A 16,779-nucleotide genomic window follows, 5' to 3' on the forward strand; every position below is an offset into this window, starting at 1 on the left:
TTTTGGCCATCTCAGAATGTTCAGGGAAGCGCTTACTGATCTAATAAGTCTTGTTTTGTCTTTAATGAGTACAATTTCAAGTGATCGTAAAAAGCCCACATATGGTCATTATAACACTTGTTGTGCACAATCTGTTCATCCAAAGGCATTTCTACTCTGCACTATAAACAGCAGTAGATGATGTGATGGGAAAAGCATTCATCTACGAAAATGTTCAGGCCAAGGTTATAGAAGATGAATAAAAAATTACGGTTACATATGGTCTTGGTTACACGAAGATGTTCTGATGGAGCAGTAATAGAGGATAACGTGCCTGTGCTCTCTGCCAGTTTTAGGTTCTAATCCACCAAATACAATTAAAGCCCATCAGTCACGGAAGACACAGAATAATTACAGGCACTGCTTCAAACGCACTAGAATAAAACAGTGATTTGATTTCTCCCTCAAGGTTTGCTCTAAACTTCTAGCGGTTTAGTTATGGTGGCACTTCTTTGGGCTTCCCTGGTGGCACAGTGGTAAATAATTGCTGACCAGTGCAGGACGCACAGGAGACGTCGGTTCGGTCCCTGGGTCGGGAAGATGCCCTGGAGAAGAGAACAGCCACCCACTCCAGCATTCTCGCCTGGAGAACCCCTGGACAGGGGAGCCTGGCGGGCTGCAGTGCACCGGGTGGCACACACTCAGACACAACCGAGCACGCGCGCAAGCACCAGTTCTTTCAAGGAGAGTGAAAGTACTGGTCGCTCAGTTGTCTTCAACTCTGTGCAACCCCATGGACTGTAGCCTGCCAGGCTCCTCTGTCCATGAAATTCTCCAGGGAAGAATACTGGAGTGGGTTGCCATTCCCTACTCCAGGGGATCTTCCTAGCCCAGGGATCAAACCTGGGTCTCCTGCAATGTAGGCACATTCTTTACCATCTGAGCCACCACTAATTTTAATAATAGTAGCTAAAGTTTATTGGAGAAAGAAATGGCAACCCACTCCAGTGTTCTTGCCTGGAGAATCCCAGGGACAGGGGAGCCTGGTGGGCTGCCGTCTATGGGGTCACACAGAGTCGGAGACAACTGAAGCAACTTAGCAGCAGCTAAAGTTTACCTAGCACTTACCATGGTCCTGATACTGAGGAAAGCATCTTGCATATACTAGTTCAATTTAATTCCCTGAAAAATAATTTGTTCACTCAGCTGATTAATGGCAGAGCCAAGATTCAAACCCAAGCTGACAACAGAGCCTGGGTTCCTACCCTCTGGGCCTTATTGCCACAGTCCTAGGTAATTTATAAACATTTGCTCTTTTCCTAGGAGGAAAGAGGGCTTCCCTGGTAGCTCAGTTGGTAAAGAATCCGCCTGCAATGCAGGAGACCCCGGTTCGATTCCTGGGTCAGGAAGATCCGCTGGAGAAGGGATAGGCTACCCACTCCAGTATTCTTGGGCTCCTCTGGTGGCTCAACTGGTAAAGAATCAACCTGCAATGCAGGAGACCTGGGTTTGATCCCTGGGTTGGGAAGATCCCCTGGAGGAGGGAAAGGCTACCCACTCCAGTCTTCTGGCCTGGAGAATTCCATGGACTGTATAGTCCATAGGGTCTCAAAGAGTTGGATATGACTGAGCGACTTTCACTTTCACTAGGAGGAAAGAAACTGTAAATTCTTTTCCCTAAACTGTAAGCTTGAAGAGACATGACAAATTTTGAATAAGACACAAGTAAATTTTATAGTAGCCAGTTTTCTAAAACATGTATGTAAGAATTAGTTCATAATTATTATAGAACTCTGAAAAACAGCACAGATGATGCGTGACAAGTGAGAGATTACAAAGGAACTGATGTTTTCATTATCGCTAAAATATGAGACTTCCTATATTTGTATATAAGGAAATTCTCTGAACTATGAAGTTAATTTTTGGCATACATTCACTTCTCTTTTCACCATGTATGTTCAGCTTAATCATATGAACTGACCATATGCACTTCTTAAAAGCCAAATACTCCGAAGATCTAATGATACATGACCAGTGAAAACTTTCATTAAAGTATCTAAAACAATACATAACATTAAAATCTAAATAATTCTTGTCATATATATCAGTTTCTTTACTGTATACATTCACAGTTATTAGCAAAGGAAAAATGCCAAAAAGCAAGCTTCTTGTTTAAATGAATGTCCCATTTCAGAAAGGATAGATTTTATATTGTTGACTTAAACTGATTTTTATTATACCAAACACTACTTACACTTCTATTATGGTCTGACCAGTCCTCATTCAAGTATGTGGAACACTGCGAGGGCATTGGTATGAATGATGCTGGGAAACACCGAGGAGATGTAGCCGTGGAACCTACCTTGGTTAGGTGAATGACTCCTTTAGAAGTAACCGAACAACCCATGAAGCCAACGTACTGCAGCTCAGGACAGTGCTCAGCGAACGCTTTCACGGACTGGTCCGTCACCTGGGGAGAGCAGGGAAGAGAGAGAGTCAGGACAGCACTGCAGGATTTCACCACTGCAAACTCCCCCGGCCTTACCTTGCATTGTTAACGTTTCCTTTTCCAGTGGGCCGTTTGAATCCATAGACATGCTGCACGACGTCCTGTGCTTTTTAAATCCGCCCTCAACCCCACATTCCCTTCTGTCAGCCCATGTTTGTTTACATCTTCACGTCTCAGAGACGTCACATTATCCACCTCCACCTCTTCATGCCTCCCTCAATAGACATGTATGCATTCTGACATTTACTCCACGTGCTATGAAATTCACCATTTCAAAGGGAGCAGTCCAGTGGTCTGTATCAGATTCACAAGTCGTGCCACCATCACCAACGTCTAACTCCAGAACATGCTTCTCACCCCAGAAAGGAGCCCCATGCCATCAGCAGCCGTTCCCCAGTTCCAACCCTGCCTCCAAGTCCTGGCAGCTTTCTGTCACTACAGCTTTGCTCAGTCCCGACATATTTGATAACTGAAATTGTACAACTGTTTCCTAAACGGCAACAACAGTCTCTTTATAAGGTTTCTCCCTACAAGTGTTTCTTCTAAGAAATCTGGTTTTGCCCCTCACTGCTTCAAACTTCTCAGATTTGGAGGGTATGATGGTTAAATTTATGTGTCATCTTGACTACACCATGAGATGCCCAAATGTTTGATTAAAAATTATTCTGGGTGTGTTCGTGAAGGTTTCTGGGTAAGATTAACATTTGAAACAGCAAACTGAATAAAATAGATTGCCTCCCCGAGGTGACCACTCAACCTCAGTCACATCCAGTCCGATGAAGGAACGGGACAAAAAGGGGAGTAAAGGAGGATCTGCCCTCTCCCTCTCTCTCTCCCTCCTTCTCTCGTTCTCTGCCTACCTTCACATTTAGCCACCAGTTTCCCACCTTTAGACTCAACTTTGGACTGGAACTTATATCATCAGCTCTCCGGGTTCCTCTGCGTTTAGACTCAGCCTAGAACTACACCATCTGCTCTCCTTGGTCTCCAGATCGCTGATTTGGGGATTTCTCAGCCTCCAGAGTTACAGGAACCAATTCCTTACAATAATCTCTTCTACACACACACACACACACACCCCTCATACTAATTCTGACTCTCTGAAGAACCCTAACTAATGTGATACATATTAGAATCCCGTGAGGAATTTATTAAAACCTCAGAGTCAAAATAGGTGTAACCCAAGAATCTGTATTTTTAACAAGCCCCTAAGTGACTCTTAGGGATGTGAAAACTTGAAGCCCCAGAGCTGCAAAGAAGTTACATTGACAGCTTTTGGCATTTCTGCATGGCCCTGCTTTAAACAAAGGGCAGACTGAAATTCCTTTTTGTCTCCTCCAGCCTCCAAAAGCTTTCCATATATAAAATCATCTTCTTATAATTGTGCTAAGATTTTCTCCACTATTCTACAAGTTGTAGCATATAAAAGGAGGTCCAGATAGTCTCTATGATAGGGTTAATTTCAGCTTCACTTTCCTCAGTCAAGATGAAATCAACAAGTTAAACAACACTGTTAGTTTTTCAAACAGCAGTGACTTACACCTACTTTGCATTAACTTTAATATGGGTGACTCTTACTTTGTCTCTCCCTTATCTATTCTGAACAGATATTGGAAAATAAAGTTATGTGGGTAGCATTAATTCTGAAACAACACAAGAACGTTTTCCTAAAATAATCAAACCAACAGCATCCATGGTACATCTGATAAAAGATTAATTCTGCCCTCAAAAGTAAAGTGTGCTTCAGCATGTTAAGACTAAGGGTGCCACTGATAAATTAAAAATGGGCCTTCCTGACACTCAGCTTTCTAAAAACATTATGTCAAGAAAGAATATTTAAGGCACTGAAATTGCCTGAAGCTTCAGTGAAAACCAATTTCCATTTAAAAAAAAAACCTCAGAGGGTGGCGGGAAGGAAAGGGAAACAGGTTCAACACCTATCGCCATTTGGTTCAACATCCTGCCTAATCTGACATCAGGCTTCTCCCAGATCCATCTTCAAAAGGGGGAAGAGGAATTCAGATAAGGATGAAGGACACAGGAAAGCTCAGGTCCAAGGTGTTAGAGCTTTCAGAGACAAAGTATTAAAACTGGCTTCGTGGGTCTTCCTCTTTTAGCTCAAGGAGTCAAATGAGAGGTTGGAGGTGCCTCCTGCAGCAACAGAGCCCCAAGAGCCGAATAAGGCTAGAGGGAGTGCCTGGGGGACAGGGGCGCTCTGTGACCTTACCACAACTGTGCAACCAACACCACGATCCAGTCACAGAACGCCTCCATCACACCGCCCTAAAAGTCCCTTTCTCCCTGATGCCCACATGCAGTCAGTCACCGCTCCTGCCCCGAGATGACCCTTGATCTGTTTTACACATCTACAGCTGCCTTTTCTAGAAACTTCAGGTAAATAGGATTCTACAATAAAGTCTTTTGTGTCTAGCTTCTTTCGCTAGTAATTTCTTTTGTTTGTTTGTTTGAGGTTCCCCCTTGCTATTCCCTGTATCAGTAGTTGGCTCGTTTTACTTCTGGGTAGATTTGCATGGTATAACTATATTACATTTTGTTTATCCACTCACCAGTTATAAACATTTTGTTTACAGTGTGGGGCTTTGATAAATATGCTTCTGTGATCGTTCACATACAAGTCTTTGTTTGGACATATGTTTCATTCCTCTTGCATAAATATCTAGGATTGGAATTACTGAGTCATATGATAAGCTTATTTTTTTAGACATTTTTAAATGTGAGTTGTTTTCTTATTAAGTTGCAAGAGTTCTTTATATAACTTGAATACACGTCCTTTATCAGGTATCTGTTTCACAAATCTTTTCCTCCATTCTGTGCTTTGTCTTTTCATTTCCTTGATGGTGGTCTTAGAACCAACATTTAGGCCTATGGTGCTCCTGGAGTTAATTTTCGTGAACAGTGTGAAGTAAGGTGAAAGGTTCATTCTGTTTGCACATGAATTGTCCTATTTGTTGAAAAGACCATCTGGAATGGTTTGATTTTGAGGGATCATACTTACTCACAGACTGTGATAAAACCAGCCAGTAAATAAGAATTCATATGCAAAGAGAAACGTGGCTCAGGATTTGGAAAGTGGTATCAGAAAATTAGCGGGGAATGAGACCAGCTGGCAAAGCAGATTTTGACCTTTTAGTCAAAGCTGTGATGGAGAAAAAGACAAGACGAAGCTCAGATTCAACAGTGTCACCTCTTCACAAGACAGAGACAGAGAGGACCATCTCCTTAAGCTGACACTCTAAGAGCCAACTGACATTCTGATACCAGCGTGGAGAAGACGCAGTGCATTTAGTGTTACGATAGGAGACGCACTGGCGACAAGGAATGCCCCGTGCCTTCAGAGTCACAAGGGCCATGAAGAGCCTCAATAGCACAGACACACGCAAGATTCCAGTGGAGCCTCCACTGTGAATCCTAAGGGGCCCTCCCTAGTTGCTGGAGCCCAAACAAACGGAAGCCAGAAACACAGAGGCAAAGGCAGAAAGAAGATACTGGTTCTCAAAAGCTCTTGAGCAGCACTCAACCAGACATCCTTTGAGGGTGGGTTCTCATGAGAGCAAATGCGGGCACAAGAAGAACCCTCCCCGGGAGGCAGAAATACAAGGCCTAGAAAATGCAGATGTAATGGCCACTATGGAAGAAATGTCCATACATGACGAACATATTCTAACCAGAAGGAAGAGAAAAAGCAGAAGGTGGGCAGCACAGGGTCACTAATCTTGCTTGAAGAGTTACTGTTATAAAATTATTATTTATATTATTGTTTACATAATATTTTTGAATTGCTGAATCTAGAGATTCAGTTTTTGAACACAGCTCAAAGTTTGGGTACCAGCAGCCAAAGTAGCTTAAGAGGGAATAGAAAATAAAATGGCTGTATTTACTAAGGCCTTACTGTGGGCCAAGCTAAGTCCTCTCTGTAACAGGGGATCCCTATAATACCCTTGACAGGCAATATTAGCCCCATTTTAGTGCTAAGACACTTCAGTCATGCCGGACTCTTTGTGACCCCATGGACCTCCTCTGGCCGTGGGATTCTCTAGGCAAGAATACTGGAGCGGCTTGCCATGCCCTCTTCCAGGGTAGACCTAGCCCCATTTTATAGGTGACTAAAATAAGCCTATCAGAGATTGGCTTCTCCCAAATCAAACCACTAACAGATGGCCAAGCAGGCTTTAAACTTTGGTCTTTCAGATTTTATAATCCATGTTCTTTAACTTATATATACTAGGCTGTGATTCATTTAGTTAGTGGTGCTAATTTCCACTCAAATGCAAAAGCAAATTTAAGGCCCTCCCTCTGGCCCCAGAGAGGTAGAGTGGCAGGGATCAAGGCACAATGGGTCTATTTTTTAAAGAATTTTCTAGAGAGAAGCACTACCCTTGATTACTTTTTTCATCTCCTAAGGATAGAATAGATGTGCTGAAATGCCATGATAGTTTCCTGTATATCCTAAGAATCCTCCCAAAACAAGAAGCGTAAAAGTGGGGGGGGGGTGTGTGTGTGCGTGCGCACGCATTCAGTTGAGTCCAGCTCTTTGCGACCCCATGGACTATTAGCCCTTCAGGCTCCTCTGTCCATGGTGTGTTCCAGACAAGAATATTGGAGTGGGTTACCATTTACTCCTCCAGGGGATCTTCCCAACCCAGGGACTGAACCCATGTCTCCTGTGTTTCCTGCATTGCAGGCAGATTCTTTACCTGCTGAGCCTTTTGGGGAATCTCAAAAGTGGGTTGGGATTATCTAATTCAGAGGTGATGAAGAAGCTGGGTTAATGGTAGTGAATTATAAAACCACATAAGTAGAAACTGATAATCCAAGAAAGCACTTTCACCTAAAAAGGATTAAAATTAAAGACTAAGAAAATATGGATGGGAAAAGCTTTTACTTAAATTTCAGGACTCTAAACAAAGAGATGCAGCTTCTTCTTATTTTAAGACAAAGTTTCCTTAGAACATGGGTGGAGAGATCTATCTTTATCAGAATAAGACTGAGTCAATGAAAAGGGATGTGTAATCTGTGCTGAAAGATTAAATTTGGGGAATGATGCTAGCGTATCAATAGAAGAAAGAAATTTATATCATTAATTCTAAAAAGGTCAAGAAATCTTTGTACATTTTTACACTTGGGACATTAAAGAATTGTTCCATATAATCCTACATGAATGTATTAAATAATATAAAGTATTTCACAACTTCACTCAGAAAAAAGTTTTCGCTAGAGTTCACCCCAAACCTACAAATTCAGACTTGGAAATACATACTTCTAGTAAGTTCTCTTAAAGATTCTTATGGAGTCAATTCATAAACAACTCACAACTAAATCTAACAACTAACCAGCCTTTCCAAGTGCTAGCACTGAAGATGGTCCTGGGCACACGTGGCGTCATGGGGTTATCTCTTTGCTGACCTATACTGACACCACAGACCACCAAGGTCCAGGACATGCCATCCTTCTGGACATTTTCAGCAGCCTGCACACTGAACGTCCTTCTGCCACTTTTGATTCCACAAATCTATCCTCCACCCATCGAGCCATAGCGATCTTTCAACGTGTACAAATCACATCGTGTCAGTCTGCCATTCACAATCCTCCAGTGATACCAATTACTCGAAGTATAAAATCCAAACTCCTATAATCTACAAGTCCCTGCACAATCTGCCTCCTCCCTAGTTCTTCCACCTCGTTCATCATCCCACCATCCCCTATCCAGGTCTGAAACCAAGTCTGAAGAAGTAACCACCGCTATGGAGGGTTGGATGTCTGGCAGAATGGTTGTGATTTGGTTTGGAAGGAATCTATTTTATTGATAACGTGAGACATACATGGGTTAAAGAAACTATGAGGTCCCCTTGAGTTCCAGCCTCCTGCACGCACCTACCGCATGGTGCCGTTCATTAAAGGCTCTAAGGGAAGGGTGATAAAGGGAAGCTGTCCTTCAAGGCCCATCAGGTAAACTGAGGACCAACTAAAGGGATATTCTGGCCTCAGGGAGGCTGCCAGTGGGTCACGCCTACAGCAGGGCCCTGCCCTGTGAGAAGAGCAGTATACTACAGCAAGGGGCGCCTTCAGCACTAGGCCGAGCCAGTCAGTAAGCATCCACATCTGACAACGGACGAACAAGTACTACGTGAGGCGCTATAATGACTCAAGTCCCAAGTGAAGAATCTGATTTAGATACCGAGTAATATACATGGGCTTCCCTTGTGGCTCAGCTGGAAAAGAACCACCTGCAATGCGGGAGACCTGGGTTCGATCCCTGGGTTGAGAAGATCCCCTGGAGAAAGGAAAGGCTGCCAACTCCAGTATTCTGGCCTAGAGAATGCCATGGACTATATAGTCCATGGGGTCACAAAAAGTCGGACACAACTGAGTGACTTTCACTTTCAAATATACATGATACTTCAGGAGTTTTAAAATGAAATACAATAAAATTTCTCCATTTATTTAGTTGAGTCTTCAAACTCTATGAAAATTTCTTCTTCATTTTCACCTCCTTTGCTTTTCTGTATTCTATTTTTTCACAGGTTATAAAACACTTACAATTAATGCACCCTCCTTTTAAATAGTGTAACAAAAACACAAAAGAGATTCATACCGACCATATAAAAGGAAATAGCTAAATATGGAGACAAAGTACTTGGTACGGATTCGCCTTATGAATCATTTCAGTAAGACCTTTTCACTATGCTCTTACTGTAATAAAAATTTCATATTTTTAGTGACTTTTAAAAAGAAATCTAAAAGAACATTATTTAAACATAGTATTCTTTTAAACTACAGTCAGACAACATTTAGTGAGTAAATACCACGGCTCAAGCGCTGCGCTACACACCACGACCAAGACAATCCACCTTCACAGAGCTGACAATCCAGTGAGAGGAGTAAATGCGAAATAGTTATTATAAGTGTGATCCCTCCTTTAATCACTTGCAGGAGCCTACCAATTATTCCTTTCTATATATGTGCAATAATTACACGGTACACAAAGGAGGTTGGGCTAGTGATTAGGAACCCACTGGCAATGTGGGAGATGCAGGTTTGATCCTTGGGTCAGGAAGATCCTCTGGAGGAAATGGCAGCCCACTCCAGTATTCTTGCCCAGGAAATCCTATGGACAGAGGGTCTGGCAGGCTGCAGTCCATGGGGTCACAAAACAGTCGTATACAACTTAGCAACTAAACAATAACAACACATGGAAAGAAGTCAAAAGTATGACTAAAAATTATATTCAATTATACAAATGAGATTCTTCTCAAATACTTTAAGTTATTGTACGCCTGATATCATTATATGCCCAATATCATTTCAGTAGAGGGCTAGAATATGTATTGCTTTTATAAATCATGAAAAAAACAAGGATTATTTAAGAACTCATACTTACTAATACAACTCTGCTGTGAATCAGCATGACTCAACTACTCATTAGGTAAATCAGAAGCACAAGACAGCAAAATCCTTTAACATTTTATGACGAAAAAATTCAAAAACATAAAAAAGTAGAAAAAACAATAAAATAAACCTCCATTTACCAATCATCTACCTTCAATAATTACTAGCTCATTGTCAACTTTGTTTTATTAATAGCCCTATCCACCTCTAAAACATCACATTTATCAGTAAATATTTCAGTATATCTCTAAAAGATAGGATCTTTTAAAAATCAGAGCCATAATACCCTTATCATTCCAGGAAAAATGTTCATGTGAGACTTAATATGAAAAATGAACTATGTATAGTTTTATGGAGATAATAATCCAACATGGTAATTTTAAAATCTCATTAAAAATTTACAACAATTTTATAAAAACTGACCCTTTGTCAACAAGGGCACTGAGATTCATAACTAATCATTTTCTAAAACTCTAAAATTCCATTAGCGGCCAATGAGAATCTGATTATTTGATTGCTTGTTTGACCTTGCCTGATTTTTGCTCATTCTGTCTTGCTTAATGTTAGTCTGGGTTTAGAGAAGTCAGATTGGCTGATAAAAAGAGATTTATAAGTTATGCATTAAAGTATTGTGAAAGGGAAAGACACTGGTCCAGAATTAGCGGCACAGATGCGTGTCCCTATTAAAAAAGATCTACGCTAAGGCAGCTATGACTCAACCATTTCCCTCTAGTTTGCTGACCATGTTTCTTTAACTAATACTTTATTTTATTGAAATTCAATACTTGGGTAATGTAAATGAAACAGAATAATTAGTCTATTCTGCATCAGCTCACCCTTTAATTAATGAAAGGAATAAATCTAAAGAGAAATCTCCAAACCTAACAATCATAGTTGTATTTAGCAATGATATTTACAAGGCATTTTCTAGTATACATACACATCTGTCCACTCACCCAGTTAGATAAGCAGGCAGGTGCAAATTTCATTTCACAAATGAAGAAACACAGAAGTTAAAGTAACCTGCCCCACCTTATATGTGAGCCCAGTGCCCTGTGCATTACAACATACTCAATAATGTACTTAAAATACAATCAAAGAATCTATATGAGTGCTAAATTTGAGACCCATTAAGTAATAAATAAACATAGCTGATAAAAAAAGTCCTTATTTCATAAACATGCAACTAATTTAATTCTTTGGTCATATCACAGAAAAAAATGTTTCAATTCTCTGAAACTAAAGCATCTTCCATTCTGCCAAGCTTTATTTCATTTCTAAACACAACTTTTAAATTAACAGATATGGTTAGTATATTTCAAAGAGTATAAAGTGAAACTCATAAGAATATGACTGAAGGCTAAATTAAATCCACCAGACAGATCACTTACCAAAATCTATGTGGATGCATCATGTGTTATGCAAGAAAACAGGGAAAAATAGAAGTAGTATACACAACTTGAATTCTGACTCATGTAACTTTGAATGGGTTTCATCACAAAGGGTAAAATGAACTGAAGTCCCAGAAAGCTCACACACAAAGAACAGTGCTCGGAATAGCAGAAGAGCTAGTTAGTATTTCAAAAGGCTTGCTAAAAGTCACGGAGGAAGAGAAAAACCACCACGATAAAGGTAATTTCCTTAGACTCCCACACCATCGAGGCCTCTCTTTATCTACAAAAACAGGTGTTCTCTGCCTCCTCCTCAGCTCCTGCCCGAACACCTCTTCCCCTGCCCGACATGTGCGGCCCTCTCTTCCATTTCCACCAATTCCCTTACCTCTCCCTGGTTCTTCTCCTTCCTCTTCCTCGTGTTCCTTCTGAACCCTTTATGCCCACTATTACACCTTTTCTTGAAGAGATCTCTAGTCTTTCCCATTCTGTTGTTTTCCTCTATTTCTTTGCATTGATCGCTGAAGAAGACTTTCTTATCTCTTCTTGCTATTCTTTGGAACTCTGCATTCAGATGCTTATATTTTTCCTTTTCTCCTTTGCTTTTCGCTTCTCTTCTTTTCACAGCTATTTGTAAGGCCTCCCCAGACAGCCATTTTGCTTTTCTGCATTTCTTTTCCATGGGGATGGTCTTGATCTCTGTCTGCTGTACAATGTCATGAACCTCATTCCATAGTTCATCAGGCACTCTATCTATCAGATCTAGGCCCTTAAATCTATTTCTCACTTCCACTGTATAATCGTAAGGGATTTGACTTAGGTCATACCTGAATGGTCTAGTGGTTTTCCCTACTTTCTTCAATTTCAGTCTGAATTTGGCAATGAGGAGTTCACAATCTGAGCCATAGTCAGCTCCTGGTCTTGTTTTTGCTGACTGTATAGAGCTTCTCCATCTTTGGCTGCAAAGAATATAATCAATCTGATTTCGGTGTTGACCATCTGGTGATGTGCATGTGTAGAGTCTTCTCTTGTGTTGTTGGAAGAGGGTGTTTGCTAAGACCAGTGCATTTTCTTGGCAAAACTCTATTAGTCTTTGCCCTGCTTCATTCCGTATTCGAAGGCCAATTTGCCTGTTACTCCAGGTGTTTCTTGACTTCCTACTTTTGCATTCCAGTCCCCTATGATGAAAAGGACATCTTTTGGGGGTGTTAGTTCTAAAAGGTCTTGTAGGTCTTCATAGAACCGTTCAACTTCAGCTCTTTCAGCGTTACTGGTCGGGGCATAGACTTGGATTACTGTGATACTGAATGGTTTGCCTTGGAAACGAACAGAGATCATTCTGTCGTTTTTGAGATTGCATCCAAGTACTGCATTTCGCACTCTTTTGCTGACCATGATGGCTACTCCACTTCTTCTAAGGGATTCCTGCCCACAGTATTAGATACAGTGGTCATCTGAGTTAAATTCACCCATTCCAGTCCATTTGTGTTCGCTGATTCCTAGAATGTTGACGTTCACTCTTGCCATCTCTTGTTTGACCACTTCCAATTACCCTTGATTCAAGGACCTGACATTCCAGGTTCCTATGCAATATTGCTCTTTACAGCATCGGACCTTGCTTCTATCACCAGTCACATCCACAACTGGGTATTGTTTTTGCTTTGGCTCCATCCCTTCATTCTTTCTGGAGTTATTTCTCCACTGATCTCCAGTAGCATATTGGGCACCTACTGACCTGGGGAGTTCCTCTTTCAGTATCCTATCATTTTGCCTTTTCATAGTGTTCATGGGGTTCTCAAGGCAAGAATACTGAAGTGGTTTGCCATTCCCTTCTCCAGTGGACCACATTCTGTCCTTTCTTTGGAAGGAATGATGCTAAAGCTGAAACTCCAGTACTTTGGCCACCTCATGCGAAGAGTTGCCTCATTGGAAAAGACTCTGATGCTGTGAGGGATTCGGGTCAGGAGGAGACGGGGACGACAGAGGATGAGATGGCTGGATGGCATCACTGACTCGATGGACGTGAGTCTGAGTGAACTCCAGGAGTTGGTGATGGATAGGGAGGCCTGGTGTGCTGCGATTCATGGGGTCGCAAAGAGTCTGACACGACTGAGCGACTGAACTGAACTGAACTGAACACCTTTTCTTAACTGGCTGTTCATAATAAGAGCAATTTACGAAGGATTTTAAATATAATCATTGTATTAATTTCAAATCAGTGACATTAAACTTTTCCTTTATCTAAGAAATGTAAGATTATCTGAAGTCACTGGACTCAGCCTGAATTGCAATCTAGCTCCTCGTCTTCCTAGCTGTCCAACCTTAAAGAATTTATCTGCTTTCCAAAAATATGAAAATGAGATAGAAACCTAACAGGCTTCTTGTGAGCATTCCAAGAAAATCCCCATGTGCTGGACACACTGCATACGTGTACCACGCAGTGTGCGTGCCTCCTTTCCCCATTCCGTGCAGCTGGTGCTCCGAACGTTACTGTACAAAATTAACTTCTTTCCCTATCATTGTACTTGATAAAATATATAAAGCAGCATTTAGTGATAGTCTCTGTTATGATATGTCCCACCTACCACCAAGTCATTAGAAACAGAAACGACAATACATGAATGGTTCTATACTTGTTCACCAGGTTGAAGTCACATATTGGGAGAAAAATGTAAGTTAAATGAGACTTTCAGTTGGTAAAATATCAGTAGAAAGTTTAATTGTACACAGGTTTACCTATACTTTGTAATACATCTAAAGCTGTCGGTAATAAAAGGAAGCAATGCAAACAACTCTGTATTTTCTAAGGGTACATTGACTCTATTTTTAATGTTCTAACTTGCAAACTATTTTAGTCTAACAGCACTTGGATATGACAGTACATCACTACTATTCTTTCAGCTTTCGGAAAGCACAACTATCTACACCAAAACTGGGCTTTGTGATGCTCCTAAATATACAACGTGTCAGATAGTAAGTAGAATAGCCAAGTTTCTTTCCTGCGATTTTAAGGAACTCATCAGTATATGAGAAGGTTTGATTTATAAGTATAATATTCTATAACAAGAAAGAACTACCTCCTCCCTAGGAGGGTGATATATAATATGCAAAATGAAAATATATAGAATCAAGAGAACAACCTTCAAAGAGTCACTCATGTTTGTGAAAATATTTCAGATTAAGTTTTAATATTTTAACAACAGAAAACTCTTCCCAGGATGAATAAAATCTAACCAAGGTATAAAGTCCTAACAATTTGTGTTTTAATCATAAATGAAAGCCAATAATCTCCTGTTTAAAAAGAAAAAATGTACCAACACCCTAATGTATGAATATAGAACATTTCTTACATATTCATGTTTAACATTCTTTAAACAAGAAAACCTATTATCAAAAAACAAAACCTAAAATTAGGTTATACATTTTTCATCATGTCAGACAAATACATTCATAGCTCGCTTTCTTACATTTCAAACAGCTCATAAAATCCCATCTCCTTTGATGAGGTTCCCACAATAACCAGAAGCAAGACAGCAAGTCCACCAACCACCCTGACCTAGTCCACTTGGTCTGCACACTTAACCTTCACAAAAGACGCCATGCTAAGTAGCAAGAATATGAAGGAGGCATTTTCCTTGTCAATTTTGGCAGAGGGGGAAAAAGTATGTATAGTATAAATATGTATAATTTCATTTTTCAAATTAGAAGCTCAGAAAGAGCAGAGCTCATGAGCAATGTCAAGATCCAGATTAATCTCTCTGGGAAAAGGGGTCAACAGAGGTCTTTCGGTATTTTCAAAACATCCCCTCTAAGTCCAAGTCAACAGACACCTTCACTGGGCCTGGTAGGTAGTAGCTGCTCACTGCACATTTATTGAATGCGTGAAGGAATGAAACAAACTGGGAAAGACAGGTACTGGAAACACCAGTTCACTGAGAATGAAATAACGATACTGCAGAATTTCTACTGCTAAGAGAGAGCCAGTAGCTGAGTGCCTATTTCCAGGCACTGGACCAGCTGACTTTATTTACATTTATGCACACTACAGTGTACAGGTCTTAAAGGTGTTTACCCATTTTTACCCAGAAGGAGCACGTCTAGGGACGTCTGGGCAATGGGCCCAGCAGAGAGGTGGGCAGATTTGTGGGCCAGGACACTCACCACAGCAGCATTTACAGCAACGGAAGAACAGAAGCCTCTCAGATGTGTTAAAATAGGATAATGGCTAAATTAAGGTCCATATCTTTGACAGACTGCCATGTAGCCATGAAAGATCATATCTTTTTAAACATCTGATGAAGTCAGAAAAATACAGTCTGCTAAAACAGGACTATACAATTGTCAGGAGTTTGAGCATCACTCTGCTCAGTATATAAGCAGAAGGAAAGACTCACGTGATAAAACGTCAACTGCCTCCTGCTAGTGCACTAAGTGTGGTTTTAATTTTCTTTATGTTCCTCTTATTTTCCAGAGTTCTACATCAATATTTTTATATTCTTATGATCACAGAAAACAAATGCTTAAAAAAGGAAAAAACTATGTGATAAGGCTTTTGAAAGTCTCCACGAACTTGAGGCACTTTTCCCAATAAGAAACTAGAAGATGAATTTTAGGTACATTAAAGAAATAAACACAGACAGCTTGCACAAGCTCTAAAAAATAATAACAGAAATAAAATACAATTTACTCTTATTTAAACCTAAATAATTTTCTTGCAACTTTAGAAATTTTAAGAAACAAAATGAAAATTTTCTTAGAATTTAGAAAAAGAGAATATAACTTATTTTAACCTATAAAATATTTTTATTTATAAATCAGTACCATATTTCTACCTAGTCATTATTCTTCCATGCAATAAGAAAATATACTATAAAACAATAAACAATATGCCTAAGTACACTTTGCTTGGGTAAGCCAAAAAACAAGTTTTTCAAAATTCGTTTATATATTTCCCCATATATAAAAAGATATTAAAAAGCATAAAAAATACTATATAGAGTCAGTTCACTAGTTTAGAATGAAAATGAAGAGCAAAAAAAAATGGTAAACACCAAATCCAACATATAACTGGATAACAAACAAGGCTGTACTAAAAAATATTTCAAATGAACACAAATATGAGATGCTTAGTGAAAAGATGCAACCCAGGAATTCTCAAAATCAACTGCTTTAGCGACATGGTGATAATGTGCTTGCATTACACGGCTTCTCATCTGTATTTTATCTGAAAATAATAATAAAATATATCCCAGACCTCACTAGCATGGAATCATAAAGCAGGGTTTCCTTTGCTTTCAGGAACCTAATGAGGGAAACAGAGTTCCCCACCAGCCTGACTGGTGGGCACAGGCCTCTCTCAATGCTCTCCAGGCTTCTGAGATGCCCACAGCAGGCCCTCGTTCCTGCTCAGACGCTTGCCTACTAGCTGCGGCTGCCCAGGGTGCTGCCCTGCTCTGGCCACCACCTCTGGTTCCCGTGGCCTCCGTACCATTC

General features: G+C 40.4%; 1 protein-coding gene across 1 annotated transcript in view; it reads right to left on the reverse strand.

The window, feature by feature from the left end:
- The window catches only part of FBXL17 (F-box and leucine rich repeat protein 17), a 528,456-nt gene that overhangs the window by 368,705 nt on the left and 142,972 nt on the right, over positions 1-16,779 (reverse strand). The window contains exon 5 of the mRNA XM_061424528.1: positions 2,342-2,449. Coding sequence (XP_061280512.1) covers positions 2,342-2,449 — 108 coding nt within the window. The remainder of the gene's footprint in view (positions 1-2,341; positions 2,450-16,779) is intronic.

Source organism: Bos javanicus, chromosome 7 (assembly GCF_032452875.1).
Source record: "Bos javanicus breed banteng chromosome 7, ARS-OSU_banteng_1.0, whole genome shotgun sequence".
NCBI classification, from domain to species: domain Eukaryota; kingdom Metazoa; phylum Chordata; class Mammalia; order Artiodactyla; family Bovidae; genus Bos; species Bos javanicus.